Genomic DNA, 20213 nt, shown 5'->3' with positions numbered 1-20213 from the left:
ATTTTTATTAAGTTCAATCCCTCTCTTGTGTACTAAGAAATCGAGAAAATTCCCTGCATTAACACCAAATGCACATTTCAAGGGATTCAACTTTAGCTTATATTGCTTCATTCGCTCAAACGAACATCTTAACTGTTCGAAATGGTCCTCTTCTTTAAGGGACTTGACTACTATGTTATCTACATACACTTCAACAAACTTGCCTATCATGTCATGAAAGATTAAATTTATTGCCCTTTGATAAGTTGCCCCTGCATTTTTTAGGCCGAAAGGCATAACCACTCATTCAAAACATCCTAGATACCTAGGGCATCTAAAGGCAGTTTTGTGTATGTCTTCTTCAGCTATATAAATTTGATTGTATCCTGAATACCCATCCATGAAAGAATACATGACATGTCCGGCAGTTGACTCTACTAAAGAATCCACCGTGGGCATTGGATACTCATCTTTGGGTGTAGCTATGTTTAAATTCCTAAAGTCTATACACACCCTTAGTTTACCATTCTTTTTTAGTACTGGCACGATATTGGACAACCATTCGACATATCTGGCTGTTCTAATAAAACCTGCTTTCAATAATCGCTCTATCTCTTTCTTAATCTCAGGGAGTACATTAGGAGCAAAACGCCTAGGAGGCTGCCTATGAGGTTTAAAATTAGGCTTAGTTGGTAACCTATGTTCCACCAAGTCTCTATCTAAACCAGGCATTTGTTCATATTTCCAAGCAAAACAATCTTTATACTCCTTTAACAAAGCGATTAATTTATCACTAACCTCTTGATCGAGCATCTGGCTGATGAATGTTGGACGGTCTTCTCCTTCATTGCCAATATTTACTTTGATCAGAGGGTCTTGTGCTTGAGCGTATCCAGGTTTGACGATCCGCATCACTTCGTCGTCCAATTCCCTTGTAAGTACTTCTTCTTCTAAACAGTCCACCTTGTTGACTTCTTGGCCAATGCTTTGTTCTAACTCGAATATTGTTAATTTGTCCTTCAGTGCTTTCAGGGTTGTCTCTTCTTTCGCCTTGTCATTGCATCCTTATTGAAAGCCATTAGTCTGGCTTTGAAGGCCCGAATATCGCCCATTTGCTTTTGTAACTTAGAATCCATTCAAGACTCCTTTATTATTCTTTTGCCAATTACTGGCTCTTCTAGGGCCACTATATTTGGCCTCTTCTGTCTGAACATTTCAGTGAGTGCGTCCACTGAAAATGGCTCTTCGCTTTGCGCGAAAACTTGAGTTTCTTCCCCATCTTGTACTACCCTGACAAGTCCATAGTTTCCTTCGTACATGAACTTTTCCACCGAGTTTACTTCTGCGACAAAAGGCCTATGATCGGCCTGTACCACATCTGCTTCGCCTTTGTTATTCCAAAAGATCAGGCATTGATGGAACGATGAGGGTATACAGCGACTTCTGTGTATCCAATCTCTTCCTAGTAACACATTGTAACTAGTAGGACCATCTATTACAAAGAAGACTGTGGTCCTAGTAGTCATCCCTATAGTTATGTCCAATGGCATAACTCCCTTAGCTGAAATTGCTCCTCCATTGAAACTCGTAAGGATGACTTCTGTAGGAATCATGTCACCCTCTGTCTTTGCGAATTTCCTCATCATTCTAGATGGAATAGTGTTTATAGTTGCTCCATTGTCGACAAACACTTTTGCCACAGGGATGCCGTTAACTAGAGCTTTAACGTACAATGGCCTCAAGTGTTTGGTCAATTTCATGGCTGGTCGTTCAAAAATAACCTTTTCGACAACCTCTATTTCTACATCCTGCTTGTTTTCTGTCGAATTATCCCCCTGTGATAAGTCGACGTGCAGCATATCGTGCTGATCTTCTGTCTCCTGAATTTCCTTCTTACTTTTTTCTAATGCTTCCTCATCAGTTACCCAACCTGTGGGAGGGGGCATTATTCTTGGAGGTGATCCATACTTTTCAGAGCGAGGCACTCTCTTCTTCCTTTTGGGTGTCCCGTACAGTATGTAGAAATCGAAAGGACGCCCAGATGGTTCTCCCAACAAGTCTACTTCGCGAACTCCCTCTCGATGTAGTTGCTTCAACAGAGTATTGCGCGATACTCCTCTCCTTCCTTCTGCTTCTAGGTCGATTTCTTCTTCAATGTTCGTCATGCCATCGTCTTCTTCATCGTTGTAGGCCTCTCTAGAAGTCTGGCCTTCTTCACATTCCACTACGCAAGCTTCTCCTTCGTTGTCCTCCCTTTCTTCTTCTTTTTATTTATTCTTGAATTCATTGGCCAGTAAGTAATTATTGGCCACGACAGGAGGTAACGTACCAAATTGGATAGTAAGGGGCTGATCTGGATCTTCTCCATCCCTTCTGTCCCGCTCAAACTTTGATCTCCCAGAGGAAGTTTCTGGCAGCTCTTTCATTGATTCATCTGTACCGGTTTCTTCACTATCCTTGAGAACATTTTGATTGGCTATCTTGAGTAGTTTAGGCGCTTTAGGATGTGGCCCTCCTTGTTGCTGCCTCATCATTCGTCCATAGTTTCGTTGGAAACGCCTTTGTTGGGTTCTAGTCATCTCATCGAAGGGTACTGCTCTTCCTGCATTATACTGGAACGAATGCCATACATTTGGCCGGCGAGGTTGCGGCCTGAATGTTCTCCCATTATCTGCTGGCCTGAACTGCCTCTCAAAAGGCGGTCCTCTATAGAATGATGTACCTCGCCCTCTACCAGGCTGAGTGTTTGGGAAGAAAGTAGGGCGATGGGGATGCTGCCATATCCCTGGTTTCTCCATGTTCCCACTCACTTCTCTTTTATATCTTGCACACAGGACGTCTTCTTCCTTTTTTGGTTCTTTCCCCTTGATTCGTTCAAAGACACTGGGATGTGGTCTAGGGTCCTCTTCTCCATCATCGATGACCAACTTGAATTTTGGCAACTTGTTTTTGAAACCAGACGTCACCATGTTCACTCCAAGTGGCTGTGGAAAAGGATTTTCATCCACTGCCATCTTCTTCTTATCGTCGAACGTAATTCGTCCTGATTCAATGGTATCCTGCAACACATGGCGAAAAACCAAGCAATTGTTAGTCAAATGTGACCATGCATTATGCCACTTACAATATTTTTTACCCTTAATTTGTTCAGGGTTTGACAATTTATGCTTATCGCTGAACTTTATCTGCTTATCCCTATATAATTTATCAAATATAAGGTCAGCTTTAGTTACATCGAACGAGAACGTTCTAGCCTTTATGTTTCCATCTTTCATGGGCTCATCTTTGCCCGATGGTCTAGGCTTGGCCATTATAGGACAAATATTCGTATCTCCTTTGACCAATTCGACCAAACATATTTCAGTCTGATCGTATGACTCTTCGCTGATGGTATGAACGTCAAAATTTGGGTTTTTGTAATAAGTCCCTTTACTAGAATTTTTCATCTGCTCTTCCTCTCTTATGAGTCGTTCATACCTAATCACATTCGCACTCAACTGAAAAAGGTCAGGAAATTCCTTGTCCTGGAATTTCTTTTTTAAATCAAAGCTCAAGCAACCCTGAGCGATTTTGACAAATTCTTTTTTGGGCAGAGGTACAAAACACTTGCTTCTTGCTGTCTTGAACCTTTGGAGAAAACTTTCTGCCCATTCGTTTGGTATTTGACGTAAATTCGCCAAATCAGCCAAAGTGATTTCAGACTCAGTTTTATAAAACTGAACGTGGAATAACTGTTCCAATTGTTGCCATGTTTGAACAGAGTTCGCTGGCAAGTTGATGAACCAGGAGAAATCTACTCCTGTTAATGAACTAGGGAAAAGCCTCATTTTATGGTAATCGATTACATCACCACTTTGCAATGTGAATCGCCCTATGTGTTCTAGAGTAGACACCTCTCCTAAACCGGTAAACAGTGAGAATTCTGGCACTTTATACCCTCTAGGCCGTGGATATGCTTGGTCTACCCAATCAGGATATGGCTTTGTGTAAGTCGGCCTAATGATGGGACGCACCCCAAAAGCCATCTGATCCTGTACGATTTCCATAATCTGATTCATCAACATGACGTTGGGATCATATGGAATTCCTACAGGTTGGTTAACCGGTTGATTTGCATGAGGCCTGATGTTTGGTCCTTGATTGGAAACAAAGTTACCATGATTAGAGCCATTATCATTAGCCTGAACATCTATTCCCTCATTAACACGTGGGGTATTTTGTCCATTGTTTAGGACATTATCTCTTATATTTGGATTACCCCACAAGTTAGGCGTACCACTACCATTGTTCTGATTTGGCACTGCAATACCCCCTTGGTTTGAAGTAGAGGGACCAGAAAGTGGTTCTACCCCTTGATTCGGATTTAGGACTGAGGGATTATGTCCCACAATTGTCCTAGTTTGAAAGTGATTTGCAAGAGGTATAACCGGTTGACATATTTGGCCTACTAACTTATTCATTGTTTCGTTCAAAGTGTTTAGTTGTTTGGCCATGTTGTCATAATGTGGATTCCCATTTTGGGTAAATCTTTCCATATTATGAATACTTCGAAGATTTACCTGTTCAACGACGTCTTGTGTGAGTTCTCCAAGTAATGCACGCATGGTTCGAGGACTCAACTCTGCCATTGGTTCGTAACAACTGTTACTGCTCTGATTCTGTCCATCTGTTCGTGGAGAGGCATGCTGCTCCTCATATCTCTCGATCACAGACTGGATTCCTCCCTAACTTGCTGCTTCCTTATCGGATCTCTGAGGCATATTGTTTCACCTTTTGTATTTTCAACACCAAACACCACTGTCCCACTGGGCGTGCCAAATTGTTTCACGCGGGTTAGTCGCTAACAATTAAAAGAGATCAGACGATTGTGTAACGGACAAACCACTTGAGACAAAGTCCCAAAAAGGGGTGTTCTTTATTGGCGATGACTTTACAATCGGAAATTAAAAACAGAATGCCTCTAAGGGGCGCAAGCACACGAGTTATTGAAAGAAGTGTTTAAATCTAAGCTAAGGAATTTAAAATTACATGTTTTCTGTTCGAAAGTTTTTGATTCGGTCCTTTGCTCTATGTCTTTTCTTCCTTTTATACTCCCTGGATGATCTCTTTGTGATCAACCGCCTAAAAACTGCTTGATCGTTCTACAACTGCCCACTTTCCTCGTAATGGCCAACTTGTCATGAAACTGCCTTTTTTAACTGCTGCCATTACTCTTCGTCGTTCAACCATTTTCGATTGAATTCCTTGAATCGTGGAACGTGATAGGGCTGCTTTAATAACTGCTTTGATAACTGCACTTCTTAATAACCACAACACTTTATGTTTGCTAAGACCTTGGCCGACTCGAAGGTTTGGGCGAGAATAGAGGTTAGCTCTGGGCGACTGCATGACACTCCATTCGCTCAGATTCTGGGCGACTTGCAAACTTGGGCGATGGTGTTACCGCGTTCTTGGGCCTCCCTATTTGGGTCTTCATCTTGAATTGTTTGATTGGGCTTTGTTCTTTGGGCTATCTGATTTGGGGATCCTCTAATTGGGCTTCATTCCTTGGGCCGTTCGATTTAGGCTGAATTTTTATGTGTCAACAGAAAAATAACTTTATTTTGTTGAAAGTAAGTTGTCAAAACACTTCTAAGCGTTATGACGATGAATAACTCATATGGATGTGAACTATATGCTTCTAGCCATTTGTACTTATTTTATGCTCTGCTTGTAGCCCGAAGGAATTGCAAATAAGGCGAGGGACCGTCTTCTCCAATGTGCCACTGCCACACACAAAAAAAAAAACAATCAATTACATAATGAATGAGTACCAAACTCATACTGCAAAACCTTCTTCCTCAATTTTGTTCTTTCATCAACTTAATATAGCTCAGGCTAAATCAATCGTTTTTCTCTGCTACTAGGGCTCCATGGATGGTTGATACAGAACCTAAAGAGATTGGATTTGGAATTTATGTATGACATAATTCTTGTAAAAATTTGAGGTAAACCGCAGTCAAGATTTTTTGTACTCTCTTGAAGAAGCTTTTGCCCATTTATATTCCAGATTATGGTATATTTTAATTGTGTGTATTTGGGTGTCAGTTATTCTACACTTTTTAACTCCAGTCTCAACCTAATAAATATATGAATAAGGGCATGGACGTTTAGTCAATAGCTCCAGCATATGTACAAACTGAGCATCACAATTTTATAGCACCAGAGGCCATCCCGGGCTCCGCAAATACACAGGTTTCTTATATTTCAAAGAAAAGAAACAAGACTGATCTAAACATAAAGTCCCATATACCCACAACATTCTACTGCAGGAATCAAAGCAAATCCTCTTCCTGTCTTAACATAATAGTCTACATACATGACTCAACAAATTAGTAATCTTTCGGAGATGGAAAATTTTAAGTCACTTGTAAAGTGTCACAAGCCACAACCTTAAATTTTTTCGTGACCATGTTACACAAACGAAAACCATAGTGTAAACTCTCTGAAGGATACAATAGCCGAAAATACACTCACTTTGTAATTAAATTTTCAAATCTGTTTAAAAGAACTTCGGTACATTAAAATGATCTCAAAAGGCAAATTTACACCAAAACTAACAGTTGTACATGTACCCGAAAATTTAACACTGCCAGGTGATCCATCCGCTGGAAAACTGCAGTTGTTGTACTCATACAAGTTAAATGACAAGGTTCCTATTGGTTTTTCTTACAGAGAAACCTAAGGTTCATGGATTAGCAACTGTCCATGACCATCAATCTTTTCATCAGGATCACTATGTATCAGGGCATCAATCGGTTAGTCTTCTCCATTAAATATATGCATATATCACCATTCATACAAGTTTTCAGAATATAGAAGGAAAACATGTCTCCAGCACAGACCTGGCAAATGCTATCTTTTCTTCAAATTCTCCAAACATATGCACAAACCAACAGTTTTATTTTCTTGTCAACACATATAAACCACGTGTAGCAAAAATCCCATTCAGAATTACCAATTTCAAAAACAAATAATCCATCCATTGGTCACATGCTGTTGAGTTGCTGGAATCATTTTGCCAAATTTGAGAAGTTTCAACAGGGGAATAAACCAACAGACAATTAAGCCCACCATGATCCATGGCTCGGATACTGTATTCGCATACAGGAACAGTCATCATGAGTACCAGTTATAACAGTTTCTTTCTGACCCTCTAGGTTGAGAGTTCCCATACGATCTCCAACCCTCCGACCATTGTCTCCGACTGCCACTTCTCTCAAATGAGTAATTTTGGAAATCAGAATGTACTTTTGACGTGTTGTTTCCATTGCCTCTGTTTTGAGTATTTCGTATCTCTTCTTCCTGATCATACCGTGAACGCTACAAGTACACATAATTTAGCCAAGTAAATAAAATGTCTCAATAGTGCATTTTAATGCAATAATCAATGGCCGACACACTAAATTAGTTTTTGTAGTGGATTGTTATGTTGGTGCATGTCACAACATGAAACAAATTTAAGGAGCGAAAAAGAAATGCTTCAAAAAATGAGGAATAAACAGATATGGAAGATGCATAGGAGACCATTGTTATTTTAAGTGTCAGACTGGAAACACCAACTCGTCTTCGAATGGTGGTTTTTTTTTTTTTTTTTTCCGTTGTGGGGGTGGGAGATAAAATTGCAAAATTATGAACAGCGAGAAGCCTTGTCAGAAAAATTATGGACATTTTCCGGCACTGTACCATCATATGAAACAGAAGTCTTGAAGCTTTAACATGAATCCCACTGCTCACATCATCTAACAAATACAAAAAAGACTAAAGTCTTATTACCAATAAATTTTGGGTTAGTTACGTTCCCTCCAAGCCAGTACGTCATCTAAAATAAAATACTTAAATGAGCAAAATTACAAAGTTCAACATAAACGTGTATTGCAGGCCCGGGAAACGCATAATGGAGAACCACAAGTCAATGATTAACATTATACCCCATTAGACTAAATCGATACCAATACGGTTCAGATGCATATACTTTATTACCGCCAAACACCAGGATCACTTCTCTAACTTGAACTTTACAATACCATGCCAGAGGATTGTGTGTATTACGAAAAAGAATAAAAAGAGGTGGATAACCTATAATCATTTAGAACTGAAACAAACCTTTATAGGGTCTGAAAGTACTGCATATGCCTCCCCAATCATTTTGAAGAGCCTGTCAGTATCTTTATGTACCTCTTCTGCTATTTCTTTCCAGAACCCATCATCTACATTTTCATTTCTAGGCAAGGATTGACCAGCCTGTTTCAATGGAGAACTTATTAATTAATTTAGCTATTTCTTTGTCTAAAATGCAATGAATGTAGAGCACAGTCATTCAGAAGCTAAAATTTTAACCAAAACCTTGTCAGGATGATATTTGAGTGCAGCTTTTCGATAAGCTTTCTTAATTTCTGATGCTGTGGCAGATGGATCAACTCCCCTGGCATATATAAGCAAAGTGAGAGAAAATAAAATATAATGTCTGGTAATAATACTGTCTTTGATAAATGGAAAACTAAAAGTTGGGTTATAATGGCAGGTCCTTGTAAGTGGACACATGCTCTACTTGTAGCATTGATCAGTGGCATAAATGAGAAATCAACATTTTCCATCATCAGAGTACTGTTTTGTGAATTCAGTTCTTTTCTTTTCATTTTTCCATGGAGACGAGAAAAAGGGAGGTGTATCACTCATCATTGTGGAATAAAGCATCACTTAAAACACTCATCTGTTAATAATGTGGACTATTAAAAGCAAGGAAAACCTATTTTTAAGTCCTAGAACTACATGCAGATTCCTAACATTTGCCCAAAGGATCTCAATGTCATAGGTGAAAATCTACATTTAATCAAAACCATTTTAATTGCTAGAAGCATAAATACTTAAGTTTCATGACTTGAAGAACTTTGAACTTTATGTAAAGAATGCTGTGGCAATTAATTGCAAGATTTGTAATAGATCACATGATGTAAACAGTCTACCAGGATACAGTAGAGATAAACGACAAACACGAAAAGCTTTCAAATATATCAACAGAAATAGTGTAACTTAACAAAGTTTGTTATAAGTTGCATAACAAGCAGAAATCTATGCATAAAAGGCAACAAATAACATAATCAAAGCGATAATCTGAATTTCGAAAAAGTAACAACAGAATAACAAGGGTAGATATTCTTGAAAGACAGAATTTTACTGAATGATTAAAGCATGTTCAGATCCTTAAGCAGAGATACTTACAGAATGAGATACAAGTTCAGGGGGATTTCGTTTCTAGATGCATCCTCCATTGAAGAAAGTTTTAGTTGAGCTTGTCTAAGCTCATTAATGCAATTCATTTTATCAGGTGGTCCAGATTGGTCTATCTTACTTTCCACTTGATTTACAAGAAGGGATACAAGTCTCTGAAGATCTGCAGCTGCTTGTCCATAATCTCTAATAATCTCAAACAACATGGCTCGTCTAGAAACAGCCTGCAAATAAACAATCAAAAACAAAAAAAGGTTGCAGTTAAACCACCAAAGCGATCAGAACCATTCTTTTATGCTCCTTGGTGGTAAGTCCATATATATCTAAGTTCCAAGGCAAGATAAACCCACAAGCAAAAAACCAACATATAAATTATATCACAGTTTCTGAACAAACAGTTGAGCAGATGAGTAAAATTCGAGTTGAAATTCACCTCAAAACTCCAAATGTTTCAAAACCAAGTTTGTGTACGATCATAAATACTGATGCCTGCTCCAGAGTTAACAACCTTAGAAATTACAAAAAATATGCAAATGCACAATGGACATATGTAGCTAAGCTTAAAAAAGTTTACTTATAAATAAATCAGTCAGTCTTAAGATAAATAGTTTTTTATGGATCAAAAAGTTTTTTATTGATCAAAATTGGAAATAAGTATGTTCTTTGACAATAAGGTAAGAGTTACCTTCACAATAAGCAAGTTTCTTTTTTACCTTGAAAGGAAGAAAAAAGTACGTCACCCAAACATGTTTCGAAACAAGAAGTTACTATTAAAAAGTAACATTTTTTTATATTTATGCTTAGCGCAACATGCTCATAACTTTATTTTTTCCAGAGCTTCTAAACAGACTACAACTAAATGTTTTAGAGGCAGACCTTTATATAGCTTCCATCAAGGGCTATCGCCAGGCTGCAATCTGCAAGGGCATCTATAATTTGTCCCATAGCCCGATATGCAGCAGCACGGTTACAAAAACAAATCGCTGCAAAAGGACGTGACTCTACAGTGCATGATATAGCAGCAGTGTAATGTTCAACAGCTTCTGTGTGCTTTCCAGATTGATACGCTTCATTTCCTGCAGACTGAAGAATGAAAGAACAAGGTTAAAAAATCCAATGAATTAAATTTCACACATGGAGATAGGAGGATAAGAAACCAGAGAGAGAGAGTTAAAGGAAGAGATCAAAATTTGGAAATATTATAAATGACAGGAACAGTCTTAACTAATCAAATACTACCGTTTCAATGAATCCATATATTTAACTTGATCGAGAGATTATTAATGAATATGCACAAGTCAGTTAAGGTAATCCACACATATGCTTAAGCTAAACTATCTCTATTCATCAGTCCCACCTAAAATAAGTAACAAAACCATGTATTGAAAGTCAAAGTAATATGATGCATGTTCAATTTCATTTAATATCATATGCACTTTTTAGGTATACAGAAGAGGTAGGTTGCGTAAGTTCGCCAATACTTTCACAATTATATCATTTATCACTTGTCACTAAGGGTCCGTTTAATTGCAAAAATGAAATTTGGGTGAAAAGAAAACGAATTTCAGGGAATTGAATTGCCTAGAAATTGTATTACTGAGAATTGTCAATTAATAGTGTTTGATTCGTATAATTTTCCACCTAAAAAATATTGAAATAAAAGTGTCTTTTGGTATTCGTTTAACTTTATTTTTCATGAAAATTGTCAATTTAAAAAATATTTACTTCTATAATTGTTCCTAGAATTTGTTTTCATTGCAAAAAAAAAATAATTCGAAAATCATCTATATTTTGGTGTTCGTTTAGCTTTATTTTACATGAAAATCGTCAATTTAAGGGATATCCTCTTTTACAATTGTTCTTAGAATTTATTTTCATTACCAAAAATAAAATTAAAAAAAACCACAAAAAAGGTGGAAAACCAATTCTCACCATTTTGGTGAAAATTTTCCACCAAAATAAAGAATGTGCGAGGAAAATATGGAAAATGAATTCCATGAAAAACTTTTGCAATCAAACATCTAAAAAGTTGGAAAATGGAAAATATTTTTCATTTTCCATGGAAAATATCTCCAATCAAACAGGCCTAACTGTTTAATATACCTCTAATCCATAATAGATTGGTTAAAAGAAGAATGTATGATGGGAATCCTAGAAGGTTATTATATGCGTACTTTTGATGTTTCGATCGTTATTCTAGGAAAAGATATAAGGTTTGTTTACTATATTTTCTAGAATTTTATTATGGAGGCCTACGTATTGTAATACACACAACTTTTATGAATATAGATACTCCCCTTCTCCTAAATTTTGCTTCCATCTGTCTAATTCGTCTTTCATTTCTATCTCCCCTTTTTCTTCTCTTTTACCCCTCCTTTCTCCGTCTTCTCTTTCTCTTCCTTTCCCAATTTTGTTCTATATTGTTCCTCATCTGTTTAGTATCAGAGCAAGTCGTTTTCCGTTAGTCAAACAAATTTAGTGAAGTTTCATTCGGTACTCAAAAATCATAGCAGCAGTCATAATAACAAAATCCACAACTCATCCTCTACACCTATCCCCCCTTATCTACCATTAACCATAGCCCTTGAAAGGGTAGCAACAACTTACAACCGATTGAAAGAATTCTATTGAATCAGCTTGAAGATGATGAATGGAACACTGTTTGGCTCTTTTAAACCTCGTGAGATACCAATTTCTTTTATATAAAAAACACGCTAAAAAAAAAAATCATATATTACCATGAATTCATATAAATCTTATAGCTACATCATGCTCCTAAGTTTTTTTTTTAATGGTAATCAAGTATTTTATTAATCAAACCATAATACACAAGAAGTGTATTATCCGTACAAATCCGTAAGAAACGACATAAAATTGGGCAGCACATCTATACGACTAGTAGCCACCGCATTAAACCAAGTGTACAATGTGAAATAAAACAATTCTCTAAATTGTTCTGTTCTTCTTGTTTGATCGTCAAAGCATCGTCTGTTCCTTTCTCTCCACACACACCAAACTATGCAGCCCGAAATAAGCTCCCATGCAAGTCTGCTATCCTTGTCGTGAAATTTTCTCTTCCATGCCTTTAACACGTCTTCCATACACCTTGGCATTGCTCAATCTATGTGTTGCGATGCGAAAATCTCATTCCACAGTAAACTAGCAACATCACAATGGAGGAACAAGTGATCGATCGTCTCCCCATCCCTTTGACACATAAAGTACCACTCTGTAATACAAAAACCCCTTGTCCGTAGGTTTTCCGCCGTTAGCACCTGTCCTCTAACCATTGTCCATAGTAAAAATGCTACTCGTGGTGGAAATTTACTCTTCCACACCACATTCCAAGGGAAAGAGCTGTTCTCAGGTCCCAATAAAGATTTAAAGAAAGTGCCGACTGAAAACATGACATCCCGTGCCAACCTTCACCTGCTGCAATCACCATCTCCTGCCCTGATTTGTACCTCATATAAAGATGTCAAAAACAGCGCGTAGTTGTCTAACTCCCAATCCTGAAAACCCCGTGCAAAAGCAATGTTCTAGCTAATATTCCCATTATGAATATCTGAAACATCATTCACCATGGTAGACGGCAACAATGCAATACGATACAAGGAAGAAAATTTCAATCTTAGTGGTTGATCTCAACACCAACAATCATCCAAAAAATTGATAGTATTACCATTCCCTACTACAAACATCAATTTATCCTGAAAATCACTCCACCCTCGTCGGATATACAGCCACAGACTCACCCCATAAGAGCCTTGACTCTCGACTGAACACCATCCTCCTCCATAACACCATATTTTGCTCCTATAATTTCTCTCCAAACACCCCCTCTCCGTTCCAAATCGCCAAAACCACTTATCCAACAAAGCTTTATTAAACAGTACGAGACTCCTCAATCCAAGACCACCCAACCTCATGAGAGAACATACGATACCCCAGTTAACTAAATATAATTTCCTCTCTTGCCCTAATCCTCCCCAAAGAAAATCCATTTGGATCCTCTCCAATCTTTTTGCCACTGTAATAGGAATAGGAAACGACGACATAAAGTAGGGATGTTCAACAATGTGGACCTTATGATAGTAAGAAGACCTCCCTTTGAGAGGTACATACGCTTCCACCCCACAAACCTTCTCTCCACCCTTTCAATTGTAAGAGCCTATCTTTATACCCATTACAGGACACTCCTACCATCTTGCTAAAATCCAGAATTCTTTGAAGAACCCAATTAGAAGGTAGTGGTCTGACATCAAGTGCACTAGCTTTCGTTATCTCATCAACATAAATAGGATCGTAGTAGTGTCCCTCCTCTTCCTCCACCTGTTCAGCAACATTATCTGTGTTTACCTTCTCGACGCCACCCATCGACACCACCAGCGCATTATCATTCTCTAGACCCCATTCATTCGAAGACTTAGCGCTTCCCCCGCTGTAGGTGTTCACTGCCTTAGTGGCCGAGCCTGTTTCCCCATGCTGGTCTTCAAGTGCAGACCCTGCGTGTTCACCCAGTTCAAGTCCAACTTCTTGCACATCATCTGGCAACGATCCTTTTACAAGTGGAATCGTGTCTAATGACCCCACAATCGTAGAACAAATAACTCAGTTCGCTTCCAAAACTTCTGAGACAATATTTATATTGCCATGCTCTCCTCCTTCCGTCCGAGGTTCCGTCCCTCGATATGCCTCGATCCTTGGTTCCACTCCACCCCCTTTCGATCCTTCCATCTCGTCTCGATTCTCATCCCCAGAAGAAATGTCCACATCAGACCCTGTTTGGGACTTGCTACAAAGCTTATCCAATAATTGCTGATCTTTAGCCGGAACCCCAATCGGCACTGGCTCCTTGACATCCACATTAACTGACTCTTCCAATCTCACCCTACACTCATGACAATAGCTTGACCTGGACCCCACTGTAGACCTACTTTCCACAACCTTTATCAATCCATTCAATTCTCCTTTCAACGCCTGTATGCGAGCCATTATTTCGACATGAGGGTGATTTCTCCCATTGCCCACCCATTCCTTCTGCAACAGTACCCTCTGATCAGTACTTTGCGAAGCCCGTGCATTTACTGTGACTTCTGCATAAGTCATCCCTCGTCGGCTTCTTTCGTCATATGTTTGACGTACCAACTTGTCCCTGGCCACAAAAGAACCAATGACTGCTTGGAACATGCATGAAACTGATTCCCATTCCTCTCCATTTGCACATTTCGGCACCATTACAACCCCCTTTCTCCGCCTCTCCCCATACTGTGCTACCATGAGAAATCTGCCACGACTATTTGCACAACGTTACGCCAAGAAAGCACGGGAAGATTCATTAAACTTGGCAACGAATTCCTCCATCTTACTAGCCCTCCTCAACATTTCCACCATATTCACCATCCACACGGCACCAAATCGACCCATACAGATAGCACCCGATATCTTCGAGCCCCATTCCGAAAGCCTAACCACGCCAGAGGTGGTAACAGTCACTACAAACTCCTTCGCCTCGACTCTAAATCGTGAACTGAAAACCATAGCCTCCATTACATAGGGTTGTTTCCCATGATTTTGTGCTAACGGGCCGAAAGATGATGGAACCATTGGTCAAAATAGCTTCGTAGCAATCGGAGGAACCTAAAGGTGTTGGCCACTTGCCGGCGTGTGAGGCCTAAACGACCGGTGACCCACGCGCCTGATCGGCCAGAGTCGGAACGGCCTGCAGAGGCTGCCGATCAGGCACGTGGGCACTGAATCTGGGCGAAACTGGGGTCTGGTAGGAAACTGCTGGGCTTGTGAGGCTGGTTTGTGGTGTGAGGCCGGTGGGGCTGGGTTACTGATTCTGGGTTTGATGACCGATGCCGGAGAGGCCAGCGACGGTGGGGTTGGATGGTGGAGGAGTTGATTTGGATATGACGGGAGACATCGAACCTAGGGTTTCCGCCCTCTGTTCGCTCGAGTAGACTCTCTTAATATTGTTGAAATATTTTCTTATGATTTTTCTATAAGATATATACTTACGTCTTCGCCAAGCATGTCATACGCTAGGCCTACCACCCCAGTCCCAACACTCACTTCTTAAGCCTCATTGCATAAGTCCTCACCTTGAGAAGAAAATGATATTTTTATCATTGAGCTTATTGACTATTCTGACAGCAAGGATGAAAGCAAGGATGAAGAATTACCGATGATGTTACCACCTAAGCTTGACAGCCTACATATCGACTTTTTTGCCAAAATTGTTATTGCCTACTTATTTGCATAACTTTAACGTGATTTTATTGTAACGTTACCTCAACTACAATATACTCCTTGAGTTCCCATGTTTTCCAAGGCAATTAGTCGATGGCATACTTTTCCTATCAATACTTGATTGTTTTCTCCTAATTAGAGTCGTGTTCTTTTAGCTCCAACATCTATAGTCCATTTTAATAATTTTCATGATGAGATAAAATACAAAATTCATTCAAATAATGAAAATTATGAACTTGTTTTCTACTCACAGTTTAAGCACCGATGATTTCAAGGTGATTCCTATGCATTGTTATGTGTTTCCTTGGCATGGTCTCTAAAATGTGTATAGAAGAAATTTTGAATCACTCATTTGAACTTAACCTACTTGACTTGCCATTACATTTAAATGAAGTTTTTATTTTCAATATAGCAAAATTGTTTCCTTACTGGGACACATTCAGGCTGCTGTTGTAATAATTTGTTTCTGTAAACCAGTCCACAATACAAGTGCATTGAGCTCCTCAAGTAGATTTCATGCTAATTTTTGTGAACAAGTTGCACAGCTTGTTGCTTTTTGGAGTTCCATGTCACCACTTGGTTGGAAGAAAGATTGCGCTCCTTGGCTCAAAAGTTGCAGTCTATCTAGTTGAAGTCGAGCTCTCTCCGTCGATAAAAGATGAAAGGAATCCTAAAAGATTATTATATGCATACTTTCCATTTTAGATCCTTATTTTAGCAAAAAAAATATAAGTGTTCGTTTACTAGATTTCCTAGAATTTTATTATATTTATTTATTTGATTATCTAGGATTTGATTAGATATTTCCTACATAGAATAGGTTCTTTGAAACCTTATATAAAGGGGCTTATTCCTTGTAGTACACGCAACTTTGATGAATTAAATGAAGAAACTTCCTTTCTCCTAAATTCTACTTTCGTCTGCCTCCTCCTCCTACTTTCCCCCCTCCTTTCTCCTCCTCTTCCTCTTACTTTCTCAATTCTATATTGTTCGTCATCAATGTACCTCCACAAAATTAAGATGAGGTTTAATTGGACAAACATTCAAACACGAAAGCCTTGTCCATATAATAAATCTTATATGGTGTACTAAAAATAATTGCATCACTCAATGCTTCGAAGTAAATACAAGTATGATCTATGGACGCCAGCCCATGACAATGTAGTCTACAAGCACCAAAAAGTGAAGTTGAATCCCTATCCCATTCCAAAAACTACAATATATGTATCCCATAATATGAGATACATAGCTAAGATTCTACTCACCCTAGAGAAATATTAAAGAAAAATATAAACTCACCTTGTGGTGTAATAGCTCACGAATTATGCCAACCAAAGGTATCATCGATTCCAAAGTCCTATTTTCTCTCCTGCATAATCAAATTGGCATTAGAACTTCTAGCCAAGAGGTGGAACTAATAATGTAATTTCTAAATGTAAAGGACTTTTGTGTGATACATACTCACACCTATTGAGTATTACCGTTCCACGAGAGAAACTGATTTCTCTTGCTTCTTCAGAAAATCCAGAGCTTCCGCAAGTCTTCCTAAATAGAAGTAGGACTTCAGGATTTGTGACCAGCACCAGACATCGAAAGTAGGGCTCCTTTGTAGATAAGAAACATGTGATTTTTCTGATGGGTTATCATCCCCAGAGAAGTTGGACCCTGCAGAGCTAAGAGTTTGCTCACATAGCTGAATCACCTCTTCATACCTCTTTAGCTGTTAGGAAAACCAGACCAAATACGTGTAAGTATTTTAATATCACATTTAAGGCTTGAGTACTATATTATAAAATGTATTATTTTTAATATTCTAAACTAATTACAGTACATCATTGAAGTTTGAAGTAGTAGTAACAAATACCACAAGAAGAGCATCCACTTTCACTTCAAGTAATTTTTCAGAATAAGCACTTGTCGTCAAGGCCTCAGTAATCAAACTCAAAGCACATTCAGCATCACTGGATGTTTTCCGTTGCAAGAGTTCAGCAGATTGTTTAATGCATTCTGTTACTTTCTGGCATTTCATGGAAAAAAGAGAAAGTAAATCAAATAAGCTCTGATTTTTTTAAGGTATTATTTATTTATTTTTTGGTAAAAAACCAATTTTTTATGTGTAAATTTTTTTTCTGCGTAGTAGCCCGGTTTGAAATTTTGTAGGCCGGTCTTGGATCCAAAAAAAAAAAAAAAAAAAAAAGAAAGAAGAAGTTAAACTCCACTTACAAATCAAACTGCCAAGACTAAAAGTCTACTAAATTGTATTGCAGTGCCATTAGTGTGTGTATTTTTAAAATTTGCAACTTAAAATGTTTTAAGTGTTAGGAAACAACTCATTTCCTGTTTCTAACATAAAAGTAAAAGAAGAAATTGTCTCTAAGAGTCCTAGTTTTTATTAATTTATGTATACAACTCAACCATTTAAAAGTCAGGTGCATTGGGTTTGCAATTTTCAAGCTGTTAATTTTCAGTTTTACAAAACACTAAAAATATATTTAGTCTAGTATTTCTTAAAATACATTTTTGAAAACAATCTTAAACTTATAACGTAAAGCTCAAAACAATTTTTTTACATTTTGAGCGTTTTTATTGAAAATTCTAAATACAATAAAAACATGAAAAACAAGCATTTAAATAAAAATTTAAAAACTAAATATTTTAAAAATATATTTATAAATTCAAACAAATAAAATTTTTTACTTTATTAAAAAATAAAATTCAAAAAAAAGTAAATTCAAAAAATAAAATTGATAAATTGTAAAAAAAATAGAAAAATAGAAATTTTGAAAAAACAAAATTATAAAAAATTCTAGAAAAATAAAAAATAAAAAAAGTTCAAACTCTTAATGATTGTTTACATAAAAATTATAGAAAAAATATTATTTAAATGAATACAAACAAAAATATTCTCAATCGACGTCTTTAATTTTTATTTGTATTTTCTATATTTTGTACTTAATTAATTATTTGATTTGATTACCTTTGTAGTGAGAAAATATATTGTAAGTTACACCAAATTTAAAATGTATATATACTTAGCCATACACCAAATTTAAAATGTATATACACTTAGCCTTTGTTTGTCAACCATTTTACCACATTATTTTTTCCACAGTACTCATTCTAAACCACAATTTTTTCATTAAAATAATGTTACACATAAATAAAAAAATTTTACTTATTTTTTAACCACACATTTCAACATCAATCACTATTCTATAATACACTTTTTGAAATTAAAGGGGCACAAACAGACCATTAATAATATAACCTCCGTTTGGTAGCAACTTTTCTTTCCAAAAAATCAATTTTTTTACCGTTATTTATTTCACTATTCTACCCATCATTTTTTATTTCTTCACTCACAGGTGGGACCCACTTTTCTCTAACGACCAAAAATTCAATTCTCATAATCACTACAGAACATGTCTATATTAACATAAAATTGCACTAATTTTACTAAATATTCAAATTTCATGAAATAAAACATCATAGAACAAGTTTTCAAAATGACAAACTAAACACCTGTTTAGCAATCTTAAAATGAGTAAATCCCCTAGTACATGAACTTGCTCACAAGGGCTTTATAGGGGACAATTGTCCCCCTATTACCGGCTGCCTAAAAAACTGTTTTTGAGGCAGCCAGTAAGAGAGGAACCTGTTAGCGTATAGGGCCCTTTTGTCCTGTGTGCAGCGTATCTCTTTTAAAATAGACCCTCAAAACATAAAACTGAAAATAAACTCAAAACTCAAAACTGAAACACAAATCAAACAGGCCTTTGGTCTCTAATTCTGTTTCTCGTGTCAAAAATTTCAATTAATCTGCCTTTACCAAAACTTGAGTACCACAATTTATATTTAGTTGTTTATGGAAACCAGAATTTAATTATGTTTCACTCACTGATTTATTGGGACCACCAAGAACCTTCATTTCAAGAGAACGAAATCATTAGTTCAGTTTTAAGGTAAGATTTTTTCTTTTTAATGGACTCATTACATCTTGATCACAAGTTCATGTGATTGGCATAGAGATTCACCATGTTCTTGCATAACTTGTTTCACTTGCTTTTTCAAAATGTTTTTCATCCGTAATAGAGCATCACCAGCAACAGAACATTACGACGAAAAACAGATGATAGTGTCAGGTGACATTATTTTTATTACATACCTGCACCTTTTCAAGGCCCTCGGATGCTTCTATTAAAAGTTTTCTGTCCACACAGACCTCAGGCCCTGCTTGCAAGCACTTTGTGAAATGCAAAGTAGCATTTTCAACTTCCCCGAGGGCAAGGTAACAGCTAAGAGATGGAAAGAGAAGTAAATAAGTCGGAAATACGATATTGTACGACAGGTTAACAACATTATAGTTGAGCAATTCATCAATGAATTTTCAATGTTGCTATGCAATGATATAATAATTTGTAATGCTATAGCCTATAAGTATCTTATATCCAGACAACGAGTCAGTTATATAATGCAGCGTGGCTTTATTGATATTATAGAATTTTTAAAAATATCAACAGCAACAAAGTAAATCGAGGAACTTAATCAGGGTATTCCATATTGGAAATATTGTCAAGTAAGCTATTTAATGAAATAAGAGGTTGAGTTTGTTTTTTGGGGTACCAAATAACCTTTTTCATAAATGCTCATACAAGGCACCAAGAAGGAGCACTAATACGAGCATCTCTTGGATCTTTCTTTCCTTTTTT

At 37.3% G+C, this 20213-nt stretch overlaps 1 protein-coding gene across 2 annotated transcripts in view; it reads right to left on the bottom strand.

The window, feature by feature from the left end:
- Positions 1 to 6476: 6476 nt before the first annotated feature.
- Positions 6477 to 20213, bottom strand: part of LOC111376064 — an 18215-nt gene continuing 4478 nt past the window's right edge. For both annotated transcript variants that reach the window (XM_022998990.1, XM_022998991.1), the window contains 9 exons: positions 19670 to 19799; positions 17369 to 17521; positions 16986 to 17224; positions 16804 to 16873; positions 10126 to 10332; positions 9241 to 9473; positions 8365 to 8443; positions 8125 to 8262; positions 6477 to 7341 (listed from right to left, as the gene is read on the bottom strand). In XM_022998990.1, the coding sequence (XP_022854758.1) occupies positions 7138 to 7341; positions 8125 to 8262; positions 8365 to 8443; positions 9241 to 9473; positions 10126 to 10332; positions 16804 to 16873; positions 16986 to 17224; positions 17369 to 17521; positions 19670 to 19799 (1453 nt within the window). In that variant the 3' untranslated portion in view covers positions 6477 to 7137. The remainder of the gene's footprint in view (positions 7342 to 8124; positions 8263 to 8364; positions 8444 to 9240; positions 9474 to 10125; positions 10333 to 16803; positions 16874 to 16985; positions 17225 to 17368; positions 17522 to 19669; positions 19800 to 20213) is intronic.

This window comes from Olea europaea, unplaced genomic scaffold, assembly GCF_002742605.1.
Source record: "Olea europaea var. sylvestris unplaced genomic scaffold, O_europaea_v1 scaffold1442, whole genome shotgun sequence".
Taxonomy (NCBI): Eukaryota; Viridiplantae; Streptophyta; class Magnoliopsida; order Lamiales; family Oleaceae; genus Olea; species Olea europaea.
The sequence above is the reverse complement of the archived record's forward strand: the minus strand, read 5'-3'. Positions and strand labels throughout refer to the sequence as shown.